The 27,527-nt window shown below is 37.4% G+C and overlaps 1 protein-coding gene across 1 annotated transcript in view; it reads right to left on the bottom strand.

Annotated features, from left to right (window-relative positions):
• Positions 1-27,527, bottom strand: part of GPC6 (glypican 6) — a 353,913-nt gene that overhangs the window by 191,594 nt on the left and 134,792 nt on the right. Inside the window, exon 3 of the mRNA XM_009891883.1 lies at positions 14,991-15,156. Coding sequence (XP_009890185.1) covers positions 14,991-15,156 — 166 coding nt within the window. The remainder of the gene's footprint in view (positions 1-14,990; positions 15,157-27,527) is intronic.

Raw genomic sequence — 27,527 nt, 5'->3', positions numbered from 1 at the left:
GGTACCAGACGTGGCTGGGCCATGACCACACTCAATGCAGGGTACAAGACTCAGTTGGGAGCTCAGGGAAATACAGACAGCAAGTCTAGGCTCAATTCTGTGCTGCTATTTTATATTGTAATTGGTGTGTAAACCAGATATTATTACCTAAACTAAATAAAGCTCAAGTTGCACCTTAACTAAAGTAAAAACATGTGGCACAGCACCTTCTTGATATCTGTGTTTTACTGCTCAGTCAGCAATAACACTTTTTTGGTGTGACCTGAATTTCCAACCCACACAAACTCCCCTATTCCAGCAAACTGTTGTGGGAATAGATATGTATTGATATAAAAAGGTGCCCATTCTCATAAGGCAGACAATCTTCCTTTTAATGATGATACTTGATTGTTCAGATAGTGAGAAAGGAAGTGTAGGTCATCACAGTGCTTCTAGGTGCCCCAAATGACAGCAATTCAGCCCACAATTTACTGCAGTAATTAAAAAATAGTTTGTGTTAATCCAGGTGCTCCATCCAGGTTACTGATCATCTACAGGACTCCATGAACGCTGTCAATATTTTCTAGTTTACAGATTAGGAAAACAGGAAGAAACCTGTCTTCTGCTGACCTGTGGTCAAGTAAAGAAAAACTGTGATTCCCAAAGGTCTGTTTTTTTTTCTCTCTCTCTGTTTCTTTAACTCATTGAAAGGTGACATGTACATTTGCAGAACGTTGAATCATTATTTCTTTCAAATATTAGTATTGTAAAAAGATGTTTTGGTTGGGATAGTGCCCATTCATATTCTTGGCACTTCTCTAAAGCCTATGAAGGCATTTGCTCCATTTCCCCCAAATAAACAAACTACAACTGTTATTTTTCAAGCAACAGCTTGTTGCTTCTTTTTAAATACAGCTTTTTAATGTAAGAACATTTCAATATTCTTAAATTTCATTTATTAAAAAGTCTTGTAACATACTCCTTGGAACTCACTCAGCCGCCATACCCTTTCATTTGCTAAATCAGAACAATAAATAAAATGCATCCGTGTATATAACATGGAATAGCACAATTCTACATCTTTTCTCTTACCTTTCTCATACATTACCTAACTTCTTCAATTTTGCCTCTAATAAGGTCACCTGTGATAGTTTGGATTTGGTGAGCTTGTTTTATATGCTTCAGCAAAATATCCACTAAGCAAATAGAAATTAAACAAAAGGAATTTTCTGTCTTACCTGCATCTGTTTAAATTAAAGGAATCTGATAGATAACCAAAGTTCTTTATAGATGAATAGCTATGGAATTCAGACTGAAATGAAGGAAATTCAATAGCTACCCAGTTTCCCTTGAAAATAATGGTATTTCATAACTAACTCATTTACCTTGAATTCTAACTCTTCTGCGAGGAGTTCTATGGCAATATAATAGCTATTTATTCTATTAATTTCAACAGAATTTCAGTAAAAAGTAATGAAAAGCAGTGAGTGCACATCCAGTAACTACTAATTCAATACCATTTTTACTTTTTATTTTAAAGAGAATATTTTTATAAGTATTGAAAAGCAATTTGGTCTACAGGAAAAGATAATTATTTTTTTCATGTTCGCATTAGGGATCTTCAGAGCTTGGAATAATACTTTTATGCCTGAAGGTCTTGCAGTCTACCCTGAGGTCTATTCGGAACTGGAGGGAAAAATTTTAGGTAATCTACCCTCCTCTCCTCAAAAAATCCTCTCCTGAAACACAGTAATTCAGAGATCTGAGTGTCTTTCATCTCTCTTACAACAGCTTAGCAATATGTGTAGGATATATTGAGAGGCAGATTTTCCAAGAAAAAGATGTTACTGTAACGTCTGCAAATAAACCGAGCTGGAATACTAAAATAATCGCATGAAATAAATGAAGACTGACTTTAGGCAGAACTATGTACTTTGCATGGTATTCCTAGATCTCTCAAATTTCCTGTAGGTTTATGGACACGCATTAAAAAATTTGATCGAAAGAGACTTCTGATAACACATAGATTTTGTGACCATGTTAAAAATGAAAAGAGAGATAAATGCTTAGGTTTAAGCTCGATCTGGACTTATGATTTGGTTTAATATTGCCAGATTTTACACAAATGTGAATCCAACTTGAAACGTTATACAGTACTACCCTTATGCTACCCATCGGACTTTGTGCACCAGCCCTGCTTTTGTCTTCTTCATAAATGCTTATTATTTTAATCCATAGCAAACGCAATGTTCTTCAGTTTAAACACTTGTTTCAGAAGTCCACAGAGGTGAAAGCTACAACAAAATAGAATGCTTTTAGAAAAATAAGTGAAGAATTGTGGCAAGTAGAAACACATTTCCTATGGCACCGATTAAGCTACAGTACAAGACTCCTGCATGCAACGTGCTTTGCATATTTATATGGAACACTGAAAATCTAAGAGGTGAGCACAAATGGGACAACCCCTCCAAACATCCATGAAACTACGTATACTGGCAACAGCTGAAAAGGGTTGCAATCTTGCCCCTTATGGAGTACTATAAAGCCACAAGACTTTACACAGTTTGGACCTATATCACCATACGGGTCAAAGGAGATGAGTGTAAAACAAGGAGTAAATGGAAATTACAATTCAGTGTCATGTACTTTGGAAAAAGTTATTTGTAACCTGTTGTTTCACTCTGAGACTATTCTTCAAAAAGTGCAAGCTACGTTTGCTTAATGGTTTCTTTCCCTCTAAAGAGTAGCTGCCTAGACGTCACACCTTGTAGCCAGCTGAGCTTGAACAATAGCAACAAGGCAGATTGGAACAGGAGTATCTTCATGTAAACTCAATCTGGACTTATGATTGGGTTTAATATTGCCAGATTTTGCACAAATGTGAATCCAACTTGAAACGTTATACAATACTACCCGTATGCTACTTTGTGCAGCAGCTCTCCTTTTGTCTTCATGCCCTATATAATTAGATATCCAAACTATCAAAATCCTTTTTGTAAGGGGAGAGGAAACTCCCCAAACTTTAGAATCAAGAGACTTTTATCTTCCTGAACTGAGTGGGGGCTGGGAGCTTGAAGATGCTTTCACGGAAAGGGAAATAAGTATTTCGTTTTCCTCATCTGTCAGTAACAAATAACTTGACGAAATGAACTAATTTTGGAATTATTTTACAGTTGCATGAAACAGCAGTGGAATTAGATGTTCATGTATTGTTCACTGCCATATTTCCATTACTAAATTTTTTGCATTAGCTGAAGTTCCACCATGCTGTCCCTCCCAATTTCAACCTGAACAAATTATTAAGCTTTTATTAAGTTTTTATAGAAAAGTTTGATCACAACTGAAATGTTAGAGGCTTCTTAAAAAGGTGCTAACATATCATTACCATAGTTTCACTTCCTTGTAATTTTTTAAATATTAATTTATATATACAATCTTCAAAACATGCATCAGACAACTAGGATTTAGATGTATTTTTCTGGCAGCTGCATTTGAACAACCCAAATATAATATGTGCTTATATCGATAAAAGATTGAAAGATACTGTAAGAATATATTAACTGCATATGGAGAAGATAGTAAAACTAAATATTATGAAAGAACGCAAAACTGCCTAATAATTTAGAAGTGATTTATCTGAGTGCAGTCAGCATGCTAAAATGAGAATGTCGGTCATTAATATCTGGAATAGAGGATTTCCATATTACTAAAATATGTTTTCAGCAATCAGCACAGCTTGGAGCAGCCAACTCTCATGCCTCCCACAGAAAGGTTTTCCTGACAGAAAATCTCCCAGGATAAAGTAGAAAGGAAACACAACTATTTCATTTTCTAATTGGTATGAAAAGCTAAGCAAAGACTAAGAACAGTACAAAGAGGAGAACCTGATTTAGAGTATGTTTCCAGCACTGCGGATATCAGCGAAGTTTCAGCTAACAAAATATTCATGGATTCATTTTTATTTTGTCATAAGAAATACATAAACCCCTTCTTTTGAGTGTGTAAATGAAACACAAATCACACACTAGCTATGTGTGCCAGAACTGTCACTCTTATCCTATAGTAGAGACAGTCTATCATGTTCATCAGCTTCCTTTCAACAACGTATTAAAATAAGGATGCTGAAGCATAACTAAATGCCAGTGGGTATGATCCCACATGCTTTATTAGAGGAGTGAAATCTACCGGAAGACTTTCTGTATCATTTCATCTATGAAATTCAAGTTAGCAACTTGTGAGTACTCTATGTTTTATTGGTTCATGCTCAGGATAACTTTTTGCCTTTTTGGCACTGTCCATTTATTATGGTACATCAGTTGGTTTAGCGATGGTTTTCCTATCATCCTAAAGCTCAGCTAAGTGCAAGATGCTGTTGTAACCTGCACACTGAAAGCGAAGACTGACCTTCATCTCATTTCAGAACTTCATAGTGAGATACACAGCTTGGTTGAAAAATTGGATTCTCTTTTGAGGTCAGCAACAAATATCCAATGGAACCAAAATTGCATTCTTTTTATTTTTCAAGCTGCTATTTTTTCCTACATAGTTATCTGTATTTTAAGAGTGAACAAGACAAGACAGATAGAAAAGCTCTTTACTGCTGCTGTAAATTGAAGTGTGATATTATGAAGGTGAGTTCCTACTGACATGGAAAGTTCAGCATATGCTTCTGGTGGCTAAATGAAAAATACATGTCATGGGAGTTTAAACTCCCGTAAGTTAACTTGCAATATAAATGACATTAAGGGATGTTGAATGTTATATTACAGGGCAGGTGACACTGAATAACACAGAGAAATAAGAAATATAAGAGCCAAGTTTTTCATATTACCTTCATATTACCTTCTAAAGAGATCAGAATCTCCCAAATGCATCAGAACACTTTTAGATTTCACTGTTGCAAAAATGCTCAATGAATTTTGCCCATAGCAGCTCTGTCATAGCTCTCTGGGCCACGCTAGATCTCTTAACTATAGAAATGGTAAGACTTTCTGTTAGTAAGGTAGAAACAAAGGAGGAAAAACCTGTTTTTCACAATAATTCCTGCATCTGAAAAAAAAAAAATTATTTACAAGAAGAAACGGAGGGTAGATGTATTGCAAGAAGGAAATCCATGGGACCCTTACCAGAAAGAAATAATTATTTCCTGAAACTTTTGTTTTACTAAAATACTGATATCTCTAATGGTTTTAAGCTTTTGCTCCCCTAAACCTGGTTCTGCTATAGTGTACTGTGTAGGGATCTTTATCATAGGCTCTTTGCGAAGTCATAATACATTTATAGCTCAGTCAACCCTTTTCTATCGGCTTATCCTTAAAAAGTCTTTCTGAAATGAGAATGTTGACTGAGTGTAATATGTGACCTTGTATACTTATGTGGCTTCATTAAAAAAAAGAACATTTTGTTTGCATTAAGGAACATATGTACTTAATATAATATCCATACAAAATTATATATTTGAGTAAGTTTTACCATATTGCTAATTAGGTTTGGAGCTTTGGGCAACATGGGGTCATTTCTGTGTGGCTCAAAAGAGACCTGCATAGGCAGTTAAAAAGTCAAGAAAATGTAGTGATTTAGACTGAGATTATTTACACATTTGAATTCTTTTACTGAGTTTTGGGTCGAGTTTTTACTCTTCAAGAAACATCAAATTGAAACTTGCTCTGAAATTCAAGAACTAAAAAAGCATAAGGAAATGATACTAAGAAACCCCAAAATGTCTCATTAATGGAAATTGGCAGATTATTTACAACACAAAATCTCTTTTTTTTGGTGTATTGTTCATGTACAGCACTAGAATTTATTTGTAAGGAGAAATTAAGGCTGGTTGCCAGCACTACTTTATTTCTGTATTTCAAAAAGAAATACGTGCAGTTTCCTTTTAAGGTCATGGGACATGATCGCAAAAAGATAATATATTACCTAAGACATTATCATAAGCAGATTAGCCTTCATCAGGCAATGGCTCAAAATTATAATACAAAGCAAATCAATTTCAATTTTGCTTTGACATCATTGCAGTAAGGGATTCGCACCTATCACCTTTTATTGATATTGTATAATAACCTCAGCACAGTATTTTCAGATATAACCAAGTGTTTTGATAGTGGTAAGGTAGGGAGGTTTCTCGCTGTAGAACAAATTGGCTCTGAGTTACACGCATCTCTCCATTACGTTTACTGCAATAATGGAGAACATAATTTGACACACAAACACACAGAACATTTGTTTTGAATATGAAGTTTACAGAATCTGAAATAGTTGGTAAATCAATCTGTCAGAAAGAACAGATAATTTAAAATATTACATAGTTTCAAGTTCTACTTTCAGTGTATGAAAACAGATTCTTCCTTATGCAGTTTTCTAAAATAGATGCAGATTCCAAGACAAAATGTTTTAAAAATATAAAGTGGCATCACAGTGCAACAAAATACTTTCCTCAGATATATGGTCTTAAATACAGCTGAATACAAGCAGAAATAAAATGCAAAAAATGGACACAGAGACAAAAGTTGAAATATAACCTTCATTATTCCTCTGGGGAAAATTCAAATTATTTCATCATTATGTTTTCCCTTAAAAGTAGGAGTGTCTGCAAAACAGAAAATTCAGATCATCTGAAGTTTATCAGTACTGACCAAGCCAAACTGTGATGTAACTGAAGATATGCTTATAGAGATAACATAATTTTCATGCTTCGTAGTATAATTGCATTGCTTCAATTAAGTACAGCCAAAGCAGTAAGTTCAAACAAATTAAATTGGTATTTAACCCCTCTGGCTCACAACATTTGAAAGAAATCTCTTTGTTCAAAATAATGCACATTAGAGGTTACCCAAACTTTTCTTAAAGTGAACGTATTTTTATTTCTGCTTGTGAAAAATTAAAAAAAAGTCACACGTTCTTCATTTGGATTTGTACTCCTTGAAAAAAATAACTGCATCGAAGTAGCTCTTTCAGGTAACTGAACTGTAAGACCACTGCCAAGTTCTGGAGTCTGGGTGTGTGCTTCATTCACCCCCTTATTTCATATGACAGAGAGACCGGGTGTCCCAAACCCCCCAAACCAGAAGGGAAACCAGACCGGGTAAAAAGCACAATATTTTGCAGCTGGTCCCTGGCCTTTGACACAAGGAGACTGGCACAGTGAAGTGCCTGAGGGATGCCCCTACAGGTAAACAGAGATCCAGTCCTACATAAGCATAATTAATTGAGAGATGAATTCCTCCACTGATGAGAAAACTCTTTTGAGGCATTAATATACACGGTAACCTAGGACAGAAAGAGCAGTATTGTTTATTGAACTGCTGGAAAGAAGAACTTCCTTGACAGAAGATAGCTATGGACTTGGATAAGTACAAAATAATAATGCTCGTTTCACATAGTATTCGAGTAATAAGTAATTAACATATTCTAGAGATGTCTCATTTAACATCCCTTTGTTCATTCACAGCGTTTTGAAGGTCAGTGGCAAAGCAGCTTCCCCAGCACTTCCCCTGAATGTAAACACATAACAATTTGCTATTCTATGCAATTTCCAAACTGCGCTGGTGTGTACTAGCCAGTCATTTCACTTTGATGTAAAACGATGTGATGGAGTTGGAGATGAGGAATGAAGCTGGAACTAAAAAGTCATCATATAGGTCCAATGGTTTCATTATAAAATCTTTTAAACTTTTTTTGACAATGCTTATCAGCCTTGTTTTGAGAAGCTCTTTTCTGCAAATGCAGAAATCATACAGTTCAAGAGTATTGTATACGGATGGCAAAGGCAGAACTGCTGAATTAGGTCCCGTATTTGTAACTGTGACATAATGATGTGTGATGTTTCACATGCACTAATGCCTTTCTATCCTTGACAAAAATGGCATAGTTAATTGCCATACTTCATTTCCACAAGTCATGTCAAAACTCAGGAGCCTCAATAGTTTGCTGCTATCATTCAATGAAGCATCTGCATCTTCAGAAATCCACAGCCCCTCTTCAGGTGCTGCAGTTTTCAAGATTCACCCTGAGTGAAACCATTCGCATCCTTCCAGGATGCATCCTGCTAGTAACCAGCTGCCAGTGGTGCCAGTGAACACCCAGATGAGTCCCAGCCCTCTTGGGCCAGTAACTGGGGCAGAAGATCCCCATAGTCCCACAGAAGGGAACCTCCTTCTTCAGTGACACATCCTAAAGAAAATATACAGGGCAATGGATGCTGTGAGCTGCTTGCAAGAAACTATTGCCCCAGCGGGAGGCACAGAGATTTAGCAGGGTAAGTAGAATTTAAGCAGCAGGCAAGTGCTGGTGCTATTTACATGCTGCTGGCAATCCAACCAGAGAGCTTCTCGCAGGCTGAATTCATTGCCATCTGAGGAATTACAAGCCTGAGTTGTGTACCCTTTATACTTCTGAGGGAAGAGAAACAGTAGGGAAGGAACAAATACAGTTCCCCTCATCTACACGTTACTTTGCTTACTGAATGATGATGTACTCTTTATTTCAGGGGTGGTCCTACATACTTTGGCTAAGCAGTAGCCATTAGTTCTTCATATCACATTTAAGTTGTAGGCAGCGATTCTACTATTTCTGGAAAACAAGGGGAACATACAGGATCATGGAGGTTATTGCTTTTTAGAGAATTTAAAAATGATAATACTGTAATCTTTTAATTAGGTATTATAAAGTTGTTTTCACTGTTCATTTGTGCAACTGCATATTTTTATCCTGAACTGCTATGACTGTTTTATGGTAAGTCTGTTTTTTTTCAGTAGCACTGCAAACTCCTTTGGGTAGGCTACTTATGCACTGTGGAGACTGGTGGGCCTGAAGCACTCTGAAGTTCTTTTGCATAAAGAACATTGGATTTACATCCACAGATCTGGTTGTTCTTAACTGAATTGGCAGTTGTATCACACAACAGAGGACTCTACCCATTTTCCCTCGCTTTTTTGAAACATAAACTAAAGTGGGAAAAATAATTCTAAACCACAGATTACATTATTTCATATATAATCAGAATTGGGCTGTGCAGCCCTTAGAGCCATCTGCCAAACCCTGCCACTTCAACTAAGGGAATAGACATAGGTGCATAATAATAGCTATTATAGTCTTCACAGACAAGAGACTTAAAGAAAATATTACTTCTCCAAACCCTGGACGCACTAAAGTTTCTCTAAGAAATGAGTAGAAAAGCATTAGGTTAAGATAATTTTCCCTGTTCTCGTTCTGATGGGTGGCAAAGATGGTTCCACTAGGGGTGTCATGATGCATTTCATTCAGGAAGAAAGCAAGAAAGAATGAAATTAGTCTGAACACTTAAATGTTTGCTAAGTTGTCACTAACTGAAAATAAGGCTTTATACATAGGTTTTGAATTTTAGGCTGCCTTAACTACAAATACTATCAGTTTTCATATGAGCACAAGATGAACATTATGAAATTTTAGTGTTGGCATTCAAGTACCCATTCTATGCCTATCAAACCAAAATTCATTAATTTCTACCAGAAACTCTGAACTTGAAGTAATGGCATCACAGGACTGCAGGAACCTCCTGCAGTGCCTCTTCATGGAGGGAATAATATCACTTATTTTTCTCCCAGAGTCCTTAAGAGAGGCTAGCATATAATAAATATCACAGCACATTTTGATATAATGATTAGGGAGGAGGATGGCAGAGGGAAGAAATTCAAGTGTCAGGTAACCAAGGTTGCTAAAATCCCTGGGTTTAGCTCTTACCATGATCAAGCCACAGCAAGATTTTTGCCTACTGAGAGTATCAACAGATTGCCAGCCTTTGGTCTGTAGTGTGTAAGGGTAAATAGAAGCGACAGATGCTGTAAACTTCAGAGAAAGAAGGGGCAAACCCCCTCAATCTATCTTGAATGTTATCTCAACACACTTCAGAGGTTCCCTGTTTTCATGTACCTAAGATGTAGCTGCCTACACAGCTAAGGCTATGTTTATTGACAGTAGCTGTACACACAGGAACAAGAAAATTGTAAAGGATCACTATTACAGCTATAGACTGATTTTTCCATGAACCAAAATGAGTCTTGAAGAGCACAGTTATTCTTGTAATAAGCCAGTGAAAAAAGATAAATCTGGTTGGCCTCTTGAAGCGTTCAAAGGAAAATTTTTAGCCTTGCGCTTGCAGAAAACAGAGACTCCTGAAGGCTTTTGTAAGCAGTAAATAAAACTGATTGCATATTTTCATTACCCTAAAGCTTTCATTAGAAGTAAGTAGTTAAGATTTTGATGGGGAATTTTACTTAAAATGATTGAGTTGCTATAAGTGAGACTGCACGGTATCCTCTACCTCAAGAGGTCTCCGAGGGTAAGTGTCTGAGTCATACTGATAGGAAGAAGAAAGAGGGATTCTTAAAGCACAATAACGAGAAAGTTTATTAGTCATTCAGAGTTGCTGCACTGACAGTAAGCGAAGTAGCTTCAAGACTGGAAGGAGAAGCTTTTGCTGAAACCTTGCAGATATGATTTGCTCCTGTGGCTGAAGTCTAGCAGGTCGCTGGCAGCCAGAGGCAGCTCTGGCACTCTGAGCTGGGATGCCACAGCTTTGCTGGCCTTGAATTCTGCAGCGTGAACACACCTCATGCCGATCTGCCTTGCTAGGCTACAGAACTTGCCAAATACTGAATACACTTCTAGCAAAGCCACTTGCTCTCCAGCCTGAGCAGAAGGATGGCTGTGGACATGAACTAGCGCAGGATCCCCTTGGTTCCTTTTCACAGACGGGGATGTGATCCCTGAGCCATCAGAATCACAATCATTTGCACTTCTCTGTTACTGCACAACTTCTGAAGTGTTTCCCACAGTCTCCCACCTATTAAAACATGGGAGTGAGGTCAAGGTGTGTCTGATTTACTGTTGAATAATTCCTAGGAAAAAAAATTACTTGTAATTTCTGCTACTATAAATAGCCATGCAGTGGCAAACCTCCATGGGTTGCAGCAAAGCAATTCATGGACTACGCTACTATACAGACGCTACACTAGTGTACAGTTTGTCACTAAATACGGCAACAAAGCATTTATGATTTACTTCAGATGTCCATGAAAAAAAGGCCCAGATACAGTCATTGCTGTGATTAAAGCAACTACTTGGATTTTCACTCTTCTGTTGTTCTGAATTATTTAAGTAAGGAAGGCGTATCACATTTGGCTCACAATCTTGCTTGACATTCAGATTTAGTATCATCTATGTTTTTGTCTCAAGACAGAAGAAAGTTAACTCCACTGCTAATTGTGAAAGATGTCTTGCAAAAAAACAAATGAGTTATTACCACTTTGCCATCCTGAACCTCGGAAGGAGATGCACAAGCTTACATGGAAAACATCTTTTGGCGGGTGTTGATTCTGAAGCTGAATGAGGTCACCAAGGGAAAGTGTGGTGCCCATTAAGGGGAGCTCATTCCTCGACTGACATTCATGCTTGAGCAAAAGAGCTGTTCAAGGGAATTAAATGATCAATTGTAGAGAAAGCTAATGTTAGGGAAAGTCAAAGAATCTCCAGATAGAAACAAGGACTGAAATACAGGGTAGCTAGAGAAAGAGGAGTAATAGTATTGCTAAAATTGAACGTAATTCCCTAAGATAGATGGGGTTTGAATCTTTGCAAGTGGGAATAGCTTTCTCCATCTCTTCTGTGTTTCCATGACAGAATGAACAGTGGGATCCCTGATCCTTATCGCTGTTAATTGGTATAGCTCCATGGAGAGAAGCATAATTTTTACTATCTCTGTTGTGCCATGAGACAGAGAAAATCCCCTTTTCCCCATTCCACAGAATCAGGCAGCTCCTCCCCTGAGGCAATCTGCTTCCTCAGCAGTACAGTTCCTCTACTCCTTCTTTTTATCTTGCATTTGGTAACTTTGCTTGAGACTGGTGCAAAGGAGAGTATGAGGGGTAACTCAGAGGCAAAACATCAGAAGCAAGCTTTGTCAAAATACACATTTTCAAAGTCAGTGTGGCTGGTTTACTTTTAAATACTGCTTAAAATTTTTATACAGATACCTGGAAGAAGCATTTATTCATTATAGTTTTATAATTATAACATGATTATTAAAGACTGTCTTCCTTTCTCAGGCAAAATTCTGAGTGTCGGAGGAATTCTGACAGAATGAGATGTGCTACGTTTGGTTTTTATGGTGCAATAATGAAGGCAACAAAATACAAAAAGCCTATAATGAAACATTACACAAAAAGGACACAGACCTTAAGGTGACACAAACAGGAAAAATATAATAAACCATGTGTCATGCTGCTGCAGCTGTTTCACCTCTTACCAATTTTCACAGTCTATAAAATCTTGGAAAGCACCAGATGTTTAGGGGAAGCTGTCCCACTCTCCCTGGCTTTGAAAGTAGATGCAAGATTTATTAGTGCTATATAAATGTGATTTCAGTCTTGACTTTTATATTTATAAACGAGGTGGAACACGTAACACATCCTGTTATCAGAGAGCCCGTTTACTTTCCTCTGCCCCTCCTCACTTGTAGATTTTGGGTGGTGCTGGACAATTACAGTAACTACAGAACAACAGCAGAACATGCAGTCCAGACTACAGCATTCTCTTAGTCACTGACAAGCACATCTGAGAGTTTTCTCCTAGTACCAACTTTTACCAAAACGACCTCGCAATACACAGATTATGAGCTAAGCAAAACTATCTTGTTATGTATGAATATGCACCAACGTTTGGGACTCCTGCCTACGCAGAGACTGTTAGTGCACAAAATTATCTTGTTTTTTTTTTTTTTTTTTTCCTAGTGTGTGTTTCCTAGTATCGGAACAGGGATAAAAACTGCTCATGCATAATTTCCAATCTTTCATAGCTCAGCAGTGCTGTAAAGTGCTGCTGTTCGTTTTAATTCAGTGAGTAGAAGTTTTGTTGTGTTTAGTACTAAGGGAATTGCATGTGTTATTCGAAAGCCTCTGACAGCTGTCAGAGACAGAGACAACTTGCCGCATTTCAATCTTTCATAAAGGAAGGAGTAAGGACCCTCATCTTCAGCACAGCTGTCGAAGGCCTCAAAAATAGGATAAAACAGAATACCTTTTGCAAACACAGGAAAATCTCTGTCTTTCCTCCCCTATCAAGTTACACAGGGAAAGTTGTATAGGTAGAAGAAACGGAAAATATGTCGAGATGTATTTGCACTTTATACTGCCTTGTCATCACTGACCTGAAGGGATAATTGCATAGCAGCCTGCTTTCCTATAAGGAAGCACACAGTGTATTACATAGTATTTAGTAAATTAGCACTACGTTTTAACATGATGTACAAGCTTTCATGCAGTTTTTCTTTTCTGAGAGCAGGAGCAATCAAAATCTGAAAGATGTTGATGAAGGCAAGGGCTTTGCACTAAAGACTGAAAGCTTGAATCTGTAAGCATTTCCACACTTTCCAACACATAGCTCACCCTGCCCAGTACTCTCACTGAATTTAAACCACCAGAAAAGGAAATCTTCTCTTAAGACCTGAAATCTTACCCTCTAGCTTTTGATTTGAACAGGTGCTTGCCTTAATAAAAACTCCGTTGTTTATTTTAGCTAAAATGCTTTTTTTTCCTAGAAGCCTACATTATTTTCTTTGATCAGAATTAGTGACAATTCAGCTTTTGTTTACTCTTTAATGACAAAGGGGAAGTAACTTATGCAATGTCTTTAACAGGTCGGCATTGTTTTTCCATCAGGTCCTACTTAGCTTTCTTATGATGAACTGACTCTTTCACACCCGTAATCCCACAGGTATCCTTCCATACAGCGCTGCTTTCAACGTCAGCTCCTTTAAGCAGTAGAAAGGACTGAGAAGGCATGTTTATTTGCATCATTTGTTTATTATTGTTGTTTGCATTTCTGGCTCATGCTATTTTTATAGCAAACTCAATGCTGTTTTTCACTTTCCACACTCTGATTCGTTTTTCATCCTGTTTCCTTCTCCCTATTCATCTTGCATCACCTCTGTGCTGAATAAAGTGAAAATCCATGAATGAGTCAGAGTCAAGTTTTCAAAGTCACATTGGTCAGTGGGGTTTGAAATGAAGCAAAATGAGATTGCTTATATTTTGTCTTTCCAATAGTAGAAAACAACACTTCCTTTCCTTGGTTGCAATAAAGAGAGCTTTATCCCATGTTTTCCAGCTGCTTTTATTTTCCTGAAATCCAGTCTAGGCTATGATGCTTATTAATGACTGGTGTAACTAGCTGTTTCTGTTCTTTCTATATTATCATTAGCCTTGTCTAATTCCACACTCTATCCTGTGTATCATCAAAAGCAACCTGAAGCTCTTACATCTTGTTAAATGTTACCCTTCTGGGAGGTTTTTTTTGCTACAGGATATCTGAATGGCTGTTTAAAGGAGATTTCTTTCTTGTTTTTTCTTCTTAGTTTACTTGAGTGAAGAATTATGTGAATAGCAGTTTTCCTGAAATATATATTCTATGCTCCATTCTAACATTTTGATTGCATGTTTGGTACTTTCTATTCAGCAGACTGAAAGGGAGACATTAACATATTTTAATGAAGAACAAGGAATTAATAGTTTCTCATGTATGTAAATTTTAAGCTTTTTGCCTATATAGTATCAGAGTTAAGAACAGCAGCTGTTGTGATTTATGTTGACTGGATGTTATACAATATTATTGCCTTCTTAGCTTGCAAGAGTCTAGTTTTCAGTTGTAAGACATACTATTTCTGCCGTGTTCAGCTTGTTACCAAATCCTCAACCAAAGCTTTCTCAACATTTCATATACCATGTAATAATTCAGCTCAGAAGCTGTACCATCACACCATTCCTTTTGAAACATGAAATACGAAAAGTGACCAGCTCAGTGTGGGAAGACTCACTTCTTACTGCAAGCCAGGAAGGTCAATTAGAAAGTGAGGTGTATCTGCAGTTGTTTCATCGTGAATATTCACCAACAGTGTCTTCTAACCTCACAAAACTCTGCAGATGTTTGCTATTACCAGCATTTCCTTCCACTAATATTTAAACTCTTCTTACCTATGAACAGATTCCACTCAGTATCCAAATCAGCCTGATTTGCTAGGCAGCCCTTCATTACATTGAGGCAATAGTTGTTGCATGGTTTCACAGTGGGAAGTCCTCTGCAGTAAGGGCAGTACAACATCTTCATTAACGCCCGGATGCACCCTGGGGTGGGACTGACCTGCAGAGTTTAAGTGGGGGAAAGAAAAAGAAAAAGGAGGAAATCAATCTCCTGTTTGGTGAATTTTGGGATCGCTGAGATTATGCCTCTCAAGCAATAAGCGCAGAAGGGGCAATTTGTGAAAAGAGCTCAACCCTCAATAACATCCTCTTATGAGACTAATCGATTCCTGCCAATTATCTTCATTTAGCACAGCCAGCAGCGATTTTCAGGAATGCAAAAATCAACACTCCCCTACTGATGGCAGTGCTTGCCTCCCCAGCCCTCCCACACAAAGTCTACCGGAAAGTGAAGGAAAAACATCCAGGGAATCAGCTGGACAGTAACTGACTGATCCTAACATGGAGGATCCTGAGGAGACCCCCAGTAGCTCTTCCTACTCAAGCGAGAACTGCCAGTCTCGCCGTCACTGGATCAGATTCTTCTCTTTATTAAAGCACAGTACATCCAGGATAATCTTAAGGACCTCTATAAAATTATTCAGAACTGCACCATGACAAAGGGGCATCATTCTGTTTTCAGATGAAAATGCCCTTCTGTCCTCTCAGACAATTTCATAAAGAGATCAGACAGTTTTGGGTTTGGTTTTTTTTTTTTTTTGTGTGTGTGTGTATGCTTTCAACATCCCAAGTGACAAAAAGCATTATAGAAAACAGTCTAATGCATTTCCGTTTACATACCAGTATGGCACAACGCGGCTGCACGAGGTGAACTTAAAACAGCCACCAGAGTCAATGAAGAGACACCCAAAGAGTTTAAGATTTCCAGTCAAAGTCATTAACATGGAGCATAGATGACAGAAGGAAGTAGTGTGTAGACAGAAATCTTTAGTGATATGTGTTACAGCTTGCACTAGAAGGGTATGGGTTTCCCAGAGAGGGATCATGGAGGTTAGGGAAAAGTTTCTGCATAGGGCTTCTCCATTATTTCTAATGATCCTTCACCTCATATTTTTTAGACACCAAAATGCTGGCCACCTATTCAGCAATGTACCTGACATGTTCAATGGAGAGAAATAGGATTTTTTTTCTTTATCCCACCTACTGAAGGGTAGGATAAATCACCTCCTGGAAGACACCACTGAATCCTCCATATCTAAATTTAAACTGCACAAATTGGTCACATTTGATAATCATGTGAAGCTCCTCTGGTGAACATTATTTCCCTGACCTTCTCATTTCATTATTTAATTGTTTCATCTCAGACTTTTAAAACAGTATGCACTACTACAATGCACATTTTCAGGCCAGAAACTCTAACTTGAATTAAAAGTGCATGTTGGATACTCCTTGCAATAGCATCTTGTCATGGTGCAGTGGAGCATAAGTTTCTTGTGCTGGAGTGACAATCTAGAGCAATGACAAAGGGCTACAGGTTCCTCAGTGATTTCAAAATTCCTGGACAGGAGAGTGCAAAGCAATGGCACTTCTTTCACTCATTCTGTTGGTTTATGAATAAATGCAACATTTCTAATATGAATTTGAAGGGATTAAACTGTTTTTCTATATTCATAGTAACTTGTGATGAAAGCATGAATCTGACTTTGCAGTGTAACAGCATGTGCTAAACCGACTCATGTAGTCTGTATTGTCAGAATTGTACTAAAATGGCACTTGTTTTTCTCTGGAATTTCTTTCTCCCTTTTTGATGTTAAATCACTGATATTTAGAGAACTATACAGAACATACTCTTTACACTGGACATTTTTACATAACAGTGACTCTGTTAATTGTTATAGCAGATGCCTCTGAGTATGCTCAGAGGTGATTTTTGCCCTGGTTTCCTAGGGAAATGTAATTTACTTGCACAACACTGATAGTATGTGGGAAAGTATATTTATCCATCCTTTCCCAATAGCTTTTGAATCTGTCAGCCAAATTCAATCAAATTTGACTGAGGACTTCAGGTCTCAGTACATTAAGATCCTACAAGTTTTTTGAAAACAGGCAGTTGGGAGAAGAAAAGGAGAGAGGCTTTATCACTGTCTTTATTTAGGAAAAAGTTGAAGCACAAAGTCAGTTCCCCACAGATATCCAAGAATTCATGTGGAGGAACGATGCTGTGAATGACCCATGGGTTAAAAAAGCACCAGGTGGTATTTTCACCTTATTAAACAGCAGAAAATTCAAATACAAGGTACAAATCCAAGGAAAGCTGGACTTCATTATTTCCACCACTCAGAACTACATTTTAGAGTCACTTTTTTATCTTTATAACTCCAAACCTAGAACATGCCCATTTTGAGAAAAATATTAGCACCAGAAGTGGGATGTAAGCTATATATACATAAACTTATGGTCAACAACAGAACCTTCAAAATTACTTTGAAATTGTTGTTTAAAGCCAGACATACTTCTATCTGTGCGCACCGAGAATTTTAACAGCAGAGTTCCTTTCATGCTTAAGATTATGCTTCTTCCCAGGCCCATAAGTCTTGCCAATGCAAAGCTGTCAGCACCTGGTTGACTCCTAAGTTCATCTGGAATCCATATGTCCCCCCATCCTTGCCTTCTCATGCTGACAGTATATCTACCTATACAATCTTGACCTTGCACAAAAACTTCCTCGCAATTTCCTTCTTGAAAAGCACAGATAGAGGAGAAAAGACAGTCCCTGCCTTTACATTATATTTATATCAATCAAATATCATAAATATTTATGTGAGGCTTATTTTATAAGAAGTTTAGTCTGAGAGGTAACTAGCTATCATGTCTTTCTCTGCCAGAGGTCCAGATCATAACCCCAGTCTGCTAGGACATGACCCTAAAGGCTAGTTAGAATATTTATTTACACTGGCCCAGTGAATCTTGAATTCTTGTTTCATTACAGAACAGCTTTAGCCAGAGGACTCCCAGACACAGTCCACAGTGGAGCAGTCAAGAGAAATTCTTACCACTCGAAAAGAGTACATGAGATCCAGGTGTCTCATGGCTTGTCTGACTGTTTTAATATCTCCTGTACAAAATGGTGGCATCATCGACAGCATTTCACAAGAAAGGAAGGTGCCCTGCTTTCGTTTATGGAGAAGTAACACTGTTTTTAAGATAAGAGGCCAAGCTGTGACTACAAGCAGAAGGCAAATGGAGAAAGTTTCTAGGTAAGTATCTGACATAGCTATATATATCAGCCTCTGACAAAGGCCAGGACAAGCATCTCCTTTTTGATCAAGCTGGATGTTGCAGACCTCTGTTTCAAAAGATGTTATGCTGGTGAAATAAAATACGAGCACACTCTAAAGCCAAGTGGCAGGGACTGGTTTATGTCCACACTACTTACTACTGTCACCTTCTGCTCCAAGCTGGCCACATCCCATAATACTACATAGTATTTGGCACTACATCTCCTCTGGGTCCCACCTGGTGCCTGAGTGACTAAAATACATAAACCATTATTTTGTGCGGTTATTCTTCAGCTTAAAGTGCTTGGACTATAATTGTAGGCAGTACTGCAGGCAATGGGAGTAAAAGGAAGTTAAATATAACATTGCACATTTTGAAGTGAGGCAAGAGGTTACATTTGATAGTGCTTAGACTATGCTTGGGTTAGCGTTAGAAAGAACGGAAGGGACCAAAACAAGACAGGTATCTTCATGCCGCTTTCTGGAGGCAGTCTCTGTGCTCCAAACAGGGCACAGGCACTGCATGGAGAAAGACAGATGGAGAGGTCCAAAACAGATGCAGGAGGAGGGCTAACAATTAAGCAATGACCTGAGCACACGATGAGTCCCACTCTCAAGCTTGCTCCATATTGCCCTGTCACTTAGCAGTACTGATGTACCTTTAGGTGACCAACCCTTCTCACTTGTGGCACAGGGAAACATTAAAGTAACTCAGCTACTTTGGAAGTCTGAAGGCTAAAAGTTAAATGCTGTGTGACGGCAGTTAAGTGCCTTTGTGAATCTCGCCTTCAGTGAGCAGCCAGGTTTCAGTTCTCAGGTTCAGCTGTTTTTTCTGTACCTGTATTTTCAGAGAATACAGTCAGGTATTTTTCCTCTCTCAACAACAACTGAGCTATCTTTCATGCAAAGAAATAACCAAATTTTGCTCTAACATTCTGAAATCTCAGTAAAAAAACAAACATAAAAAATATCCAGCTTAGAGTGTGAGTATTTCAGAAAGCTATGAACATGTTTTGGGTTTGGTTTATCACAGAAAGTGATTATCACAGAAAGTTGATTTTCAGCCACTACTTGGCTTGCTACTTCTTGCTGCTGGCAAATTCTATGAAATGTATTTTCAAAATGCATTTCTCATTTCCGTCTTCAAAAAAAAAATAAATTCAGAGTCTCTCACACCTAATAATACTTTTTTTGCAGACCAGTCAAAAGGCAGATATTAATTTCATTCAGAAGTATTCAAAACCTGCATTTGCTAAGAAGAACTGATCCTCAGCTCAGGAGTTTCAACAGTTTTTCTGTAACTAACATTTGTGGATGGATGTGGCTTATTTTTTTTTTTCTTTTTCTCTTTTAAAATACATTGCAGTTGACTCTATGCTAATCGCAGCAGAGAAATTTGCATAGACTTCAAAGTTTAGAAATAACTAGTCCTTATTTAAATCATATATTATAAATCAATCAGATCACACTGCATGACATAACTGGGGAAACTGCTATAGAGAAGTCAGTAATTATATCATGCTGCCTCCCTGACTGACTAGGACATCTTCATTTTAGTATAAGCTTATGTGGAATGCGGCACATCAGAAGAGTGCCTTTCTGAGCTTTGATTGAGCCTAGTAGCTGCAGGACATGTTACATTACTGCATTTTGTAACATCTTCTGACAGCTTCAGCTTTATCTAAATGTACATTTTTGCATACATGCAAAAAAAACAAAAAGCAAGATACTTAAGGGCTTCATTACCGAACACTTGTTTTCCCCCTTCAGAAAGCCTAGGAGGAATATTACTTCATCTAGAAGACAGATTTTGCAATGGTGTACTTGCAAATATAAATAATTGAGGAGAGAACTTATTTGAGTAAAAGCCATGAAATTGTACTCTCTTGTAACACTGCATTTGCAAGATTGCTTTGTTATGTATTTGACCTGTTTTTATAATCAAAAGCCTTGGCTTTGTCGGGTACACAAACATAAATCTTTTTTCTGATACGAAAAATCAGACAAACTTATTAAACAACTGGTCACTTTTAGAAGGATCAAGCGCATCGACATGCAGTTTCTCTACCTATATTTATAGGAGATTTCTTACTGAAGTAGCTGGTATATGTTGTCTGATAATAAAGAAGGAGTGTTCTTCCAAAGTAACATTGAATGTACCTAAACTCACAGCATAAAGCCAGACAGTCTGATTCTGTCATTTCTTGGCATGTAATAAAACCTGTCAAATATGAGCAAAATCAATCAAAACTGAGTTCCACCCTAGAGACCACAACAGGCGACACAACTTCTTCCTACATTTCCTACGCACCCAACGGGACTGAACCTATTTGGAATCACATGGAGTCACTTCTTAGCATGAAGACTTTGGGGGAAAACTTCTGGGAGGAATCAGTCGATTTCTAGCCAGCTGGCCCAGGAAGTAGATACTCTTTTAAAATGTCTCTAAAATAGAACAACCCATAATCTGTGAAGGAGAAGAGAATTGCGTTTTATTTCTCACAAGCTTTACCAATGTATTAACAACCAGGCTGCTGGATAAAAAGTGGAAACTTCTACTGCCTTCCCATTTGGTGGCCAAGAAGAGTCATCAAATGCTTTGTTTTATACAAGACGGTGAGGTATATTCCTGCAATTCCACATAAATAGCCCATAATTGGAAAGAGTTTTTAAATCAATCCCTGTCTTTAGTGCTTGTGTGTTGGTTGGGGTGGTGCAGAACCTCCTGGGCCATGTCACAATGTCAGGACCAGTCAACATTGTGTTCTTGTCTTGGTTACAAGCACAGTGGCTGGGATGATGTGGCACTTTCTTATCTTGGTTGCAATCGGGTACTTTCTTGTCCTAGTTACAAGTACCATGAGTTAGGACAATTAGGCACTCCCTAACAATACCTGAAAGTCCTGTTGACCGGGAAATATACCCTACCCTGGAAGGTACCAGAGTTACCTGAAAAGAGTTGTGGCCAAAAAGGGAAAACACTGACCAAAGTCAATCATCTCACGATCCTATAAATAGTGATCCTAAGTGAGACCCTTTGAGCTCTCTGGGATCACAGCAGGCTGTGACTCGGTATTTTCCCCTGAGAGATTTCATGAGGATATCAAAGAGTAGATTTTGCGAGGACTTCAGAGATCGTCTGCTGACAAATGCCAATGAAGGAAAAGAGCGAGTAATTCACTACTTTTGGATTTCTCAAGGTTTCAAAGGTCGTTTGTTACCAGTAATTTACTACTTTTTGTGAAAAGAGAAACATCTTAATTATATAGGTTAACCTCTGTGTTTGCTTGTGCATGTTTGTGTGTGCGATTTAATTTAGGAAACTCCATTGTAAGTCTTGCCATTTTCAAATCTTTAACTAAGTTGCTGTGTGGATCATAGTAAATTTTATTAAATCACTTTGATAAGTGGCTGATGATTAAGTATTGTTAAAAGATCATTCAACCTAATCCTGCGTTAATAAATCTTAAATTGCCGCTACTTCAAAGTTGTGCAGGATCCTAAATCTACATTCATGACATTGACTAAATCATCCTGCTCCCCACTCAGCAAGCTGATGTTGCGTGTCCTGCGCAGGCATCATCTCCTCTTTGAGAAACTGGGGCACTGACATCTTTTGGATCTCTGTGTAGTCCATCTACAACTTAATGATGGAAAAATGAGCTAAGTTTCCCAAACATAATTGTGTTAATAGCCTAATTATCTCAAGAGTTTCAACTAGGACTAGGGCAATAATAATAAAATGCTAATAAATGACACCAAAAATAAAAAAAATAATAAAATATGTAGCCAGGTCACAGTTTGATCTTGAATACATTGGCATGTCTCAACCAATTCCAAGAGAAATGCAAACTTCATTAAGAGTAGCAGGCCCCCCACATTCTTACACCAAAAAGCTACTATATCTGTGGACAACTCCATAGTCCAATTCTAATGCTTCCCATCCAAAGAACTCCACAGTGTAATTCTAGGATTTCTATCCAAAATTATATTTAAAATCAAATGGAACGTAAGGATTAGAAGTTCTTGCTTGAGATTTCAGCAGAGAAAGAAGAAAAACTTTTAATTCAGAATTGTTGATTGTTGCATTCAACCTGCTAGAACTGAGAAAACTTTTCCTAATCATGATAAAATAATTTCTGATCTCATGAAATGGGTGTAACAGTGATGTCACTGGCATCAGACTGAGATGTATCATGAAGCACACTTTATAGGCTACAACGGATTGCCACAAACCTTTGGATCACTCATCCTAAGAGGTACAGGTCCTTTTTTATTTCCTTTGCTCTTTAATTAACTTCGGTACAAAGACTAAACTTCAGTCCAATCACTCACTACTTTTTGTCAGATATCTTTGACACTATCTTGTCAACATGTTACAATTACTCTCTATTGATTTTTGTTGTTGTTGTTTTTAATACTGGGGAAAGCGAGGAAAGCTTAGCTGGCAATTCTGTTTTTATTCCTTTTGCTCTTTCTTTTCTTCAAACAGGATTTGCTCACTGTTGGATCCAAGTGAATAATTTTTCTCCTTGTCCACAGTTTGGCTGTTTTCATGAGCACTGTGTGACTGCTAATTTCATTTAATAATCTAGATATCAAGCAAGTTCTTTTCAGCAGATTTCATCTGAAAATATGTCTGCGTGTATCTAATTAGAATTACATAGAAATATTCATAAGATATTTGAATGGTTTATTGAAGTACTTCTCATTGTTTCAGTCAGGCTCTTAGATAGTAAGATCTCAGGTCATTGCTTTTATAGCACAATATGATATAAAAATGGAAATACTGCATCAGCCATACTCAATTAGGAATTTATGTTGTAGAAGGTCAATTTGAGAATACTTGCTTATATCAACCAAAAATCTACTCTAATACTAACCTCCTAAAGATAAAAATAGCTATCTTTTTAACAATTCATATCATCCCAGATGACTGAAAGGTAGAAGACCTGGTTTGAGTACTACAGCTTTGTACTGGTATCTTTGACTTGGTGTTTGAATTATACCAAAATAAAAGTAAAATATTACAGCCAGTTAAACAGCTGCAAGATTCCCACAATTCTGGGATAGTATACCTCAAGAATACGGTGAGATAAAACATCACAAATTTAATTTTAATGTTTTCATATCCGATAAAATATTTTTCTAGACAATATATAATTTATGGTTCAATATGCTTATTGAACTATTAAAAACAATTTTAGGGCTATATAATTGAACCTTAGAAAGGTTTTATCATGTAAAAAAGGAAATTGATCATTTACTCTCTGATACAAACTCTGCAGCATTAAGCACTTACCCCACTGCAACTCAGAGGAGCCACCATTTTTTTTTTTTTCTAAAAGAAGAGGAACATTTAGCCATTGTTCTTGTCTAACTGAGAAGTCCTTTTCCATTATCTATGGTTTTGAAATCGTGAGAAATGTGGCAACAGTATTTCTTTCCAACACCTATTAAAATTTGAGGCATTTTTCATACTATTTTGTCATCTCAGTATGTGTATAGTTGTGTTTTGGTATGTGTATAGTTTTGGAAGGTGGACAAATATTTCTCCTCCATTTTATAGATGAAAAAATGAAACATCACAAGCAATTTTTAAAGGCATTTAGATGGATAACCCCCTAAAAGTTATGCACCAGACTTTTTCAACACTGCTCATAAGTATCCCTCTCATCTGTGATTTGACTAAGTTATCATAACATGGAATTCTGAAACTGACTGTGGGAAAATGTAGACTGCAAGTCTTTAAATGATTAATCTAGGGGGTGGTACATCAAATAATAAATCATTTTTGGAGAGATGAATTGTAGAATTTCACAATTTCCCCACATAAGTCAAGGGCAAAAAACCCACAAGGACAAAATGTTCAGATGTTTACATGGGTGAGACTGAACCTCTATTTACAGAGGAAAAGATTAGCTTCTCCTATTTTTAGGAAAATTACTTATCAGATTATCTGAATGCAGAAAATCCAAATTTAGAAAACTACTTGAAAAGCTGCAGTCACAAGGATATTTTGTGTAAAGCTATTTTTTAATCTCTTGAATCACTTCTGAATGATGCTTTAATGCAATTTTTATTATTTACAATTTAAGTTTTTACAAAATAAAATATTTGAAGGCTCAGATGTAAATATTAAAGTGTCCTTCTTAAATCCCATTTTACCTGTTAGAGCCATAATTAATTTCACACAAACTGGGTGGAAACTGTTGTTTGATTACAGATATGGTCAAAAAGAGAATTTCTTAGCCTGAAAATAATGCAAGCTGAGAAAATACTTCAGGATACAGGGGTTTACATCCCATGAGATATTATTGAGATGCTTGCAAATTTTCTGGAAAAGATATTTATATTTCTAATCTGTTATTAGAGTAAGCCCACATTAAATAGAATTTGAGGTATGGTTTCCACCTGCAATTTTCCCAGTATTTCAAAGGCAAAGTTACGGTGAAAATTCTTTGAAATAATTTCTTTCTTACAATCCCAGGAGATGAGAAGTTTTCTGTTGCACAGAAACAAGGAAGGAATCTCACAGCTGTTAGGCTTTTCAAATCCCACGATCTCTTCTGGAACATAAACCTTAAGACACTCTCTTAATAAAAAGTAGTTCCTCTGCTTTCTTCCCAGCAAAAAAACCCACCAGTCCATCTCACTTAAAAGGGAGCATGCTTATTTCTTCTAACCTTTAGTAGAAATGTCTATGGCCTCCACATAAGAGGGTCCTATTTTAAGAGGAAAACATGTGCTAAATTTTCCAGGGCTGAAAATAGAATAGGACATGACTGTAAGCAACAGAGTCAGAAAACCCCTGAACCTACCTACTTCAAATACTTTGGGGAGCAAAGAGAAAATCCATAAAGTCCAGCATCTTAGAAGAGGTCCTTGGTATGATGAGCTGGACAAGACACAGATATCAAAATCTGACCTATGTTCCCTTACAAAACAGATTAATTTCAATCTAAAAATGGGCATCCGAAATAGATGTGCTCTTGTGGTGCTATAACGACTAATCCATTTGCAAATACCTTCACATGTACGTTTAAAGTTAAGAAAGATGAATCCACTTTTTTTCCAACTAGAAAAGCAGGAGGATGTTACTGAGCAATGATGTGCAGTTGCCTTGCAAAACAGTCAGAAAAAAAGAGCCAAGTTAAAAAAGCATTAAGAAAGAATGGTGAGGAAAAATGCCAGATTAGACTCTGCATAATCAAGCAAAAGTGTCTTTGTGCTTACTAGGAGAAAAAAAAAAAAATCGTTGCAGAGGAGTAGATTAAGTATTGCCCAGATAGAAATCAGAAATAGAAGGGGAGGTCCTTGATAATCGGGAAATCAAATCCTCAGATAAGCATGAGAGAATTCTGAGAAAGGGTTGAGACAGAAAAAGAGAAGAGCTGCCACAGCAGGAGATTATGATCAAATCGAGCAGTTAGACATGTTGTGCAGCAGTGTCTGGATAAGAAAATGATGTGGAGAGTGGTCAAAGTCAGTCCTACGTACATACCCAAGAAGCTTGAAATGCAGACTGCAAACCTGAGAGCAGTCTTGCTGACTGCCTATCTGTGATTCACAGTGCAAAACAGAAAAGCACCTGAGAAGAAAATCAGTTCTCTCAAATAGAGAGAGAAAGCAGCAAAACTGTTCTGATCGCTCGTAAGTACTCACAAGTAAGTCTTGTTTGGTGTTCACTGACCTGTGAATTGTTTTACTGACTTAAAAAGGGCATGAAGCTCATAATGGTGCAGAGGGCTGTGGGATGTCTTAGTTGTGCGGTGTCAGCAAGAACACGCTAACGCTGATGAGAAAGAAATAAATGCATACATAATATTGGCAGTCTTGGTCGATGATAAGTTATGCAATAATTTGAGGTGACAAGTGACAACAGATTGACCCAACATGTTCCAGCTCCTTCCTGCTTTAAGAAACATGGATGGAGTCATGACGCAAAGGACACTTTAAAGTTTATAGTAAGGTGATCACAATCTGAATTTGTTGATAATGGCAATCTCCTAGACACAGTAAATAAGGATATGCAGATTCTTTACAGGTGCCTCCCCACATGACTGATGAATTGTCTGAGCTGCATATCAGCAGCAACTAAAAGGTGGGAACTGGGTGGACTAGGACTTAAAGGAGAGTATTCTACTAGAGAGGAATAAAATTGTAGGGATAGCAAAGCAGGTAAGTCCAAGGTTGATAGTTTTGTCTACTTGATAAGCTAGCTTCACCATCTTCCTACATGGAATATTTTTCAAATGGGTTCAAAGGGAAAACTGCCCTGGGCTCTTTGGAAAAAAAGGCAAAGGAATCTCCATAAAAATAAAACATGTTTTTTCAAGTTCCCACATTCTCGATCCTTCTCCAAGAAATTCAAAAGGCCAAATAATAAAGAGTTCTGGGTTTTGAAACAGTTTTTGAAAATCTGATTGTTAGCAATAAGCTGTCACACCTTGTCAGAGCCAAGATGGGTACAAAAATTCAGTCACTACTTCTGCAAGGAATGCAAAGCCTACTTTAAAGACTGAGGATTTGCTGAAGACCCTCCAGCCCAGGAGAAAGCAAGATGTTGGTTATCTAGGACACGACAGAATATAATGCTTTGCTTATGCTCCTGTTCCATTTCATTATGTGAATGAAGCACAAGATGGAGCACAATAGACAGGACAGTAAAACGAAGTCTGTGTGCATCATATGCAAGTACAGAGATGAAAAGCGAACATCTTAAATTATTTTCCTGACTTCTAAAGTAAAGAAGGGTGTCAGATCTTTAAGGTGTTCCAGCAAGGGTCTAGGCAGATACATTGCTGGGTTCTAATAATCAACCACAGGCTACTCAATACGATACACGATGCTTGGCAATATATTCAGGGTAGCTCGGAAGCAGAAGGATGCTTTATAAATAGCTCACCGTCTATTTATAGGATCCATAAATGCCCACTGCATTATGTGGGCCCAAATCATGTGAGATCACCTTATAGCTCCATGTTAACATTTCCTCTTTTATGGTCTTTCAAATGCTCTTGTTAGATTTTCACAAAGCTACTTATAAATATAAATACCATATATAAAATATTTAACAGATGCTCAAGTGCACCTTGGGATGATGACTATGGTCTGGAATGACCTGTTTATGGGACGTGTGCCTGCATTTCTGCTGAGTATTGCACTTGCAGCTTTTGGAACTGCATAGCAGAAAGTAAATTTGCATCTTCGTCCCATCATTTAAGCATTACTTTATTTTCTTTTATTTTCT

The sequence above is a fragment of the Charadrius vociferus genome, unplaced genomic scaffold, assembly GCF_000708025.1.
Source record: "Charadrius vociferus isolate BGI_N301 unplaced genomic scaffold, ASM70802v2 scaffold110, whole genome shotgun sequence".
NCBI classification, from domain to species: Eukaryota; Metazoa; Chordata; class Aves; order Charadriiformes; family Charadriidae; genus Charadrius; species Charadrius vociferus.
Note: the sequence above shows the minus strand (reverse complement) of the source record. Positions and strands in the feature narration are given on the sequence as shown.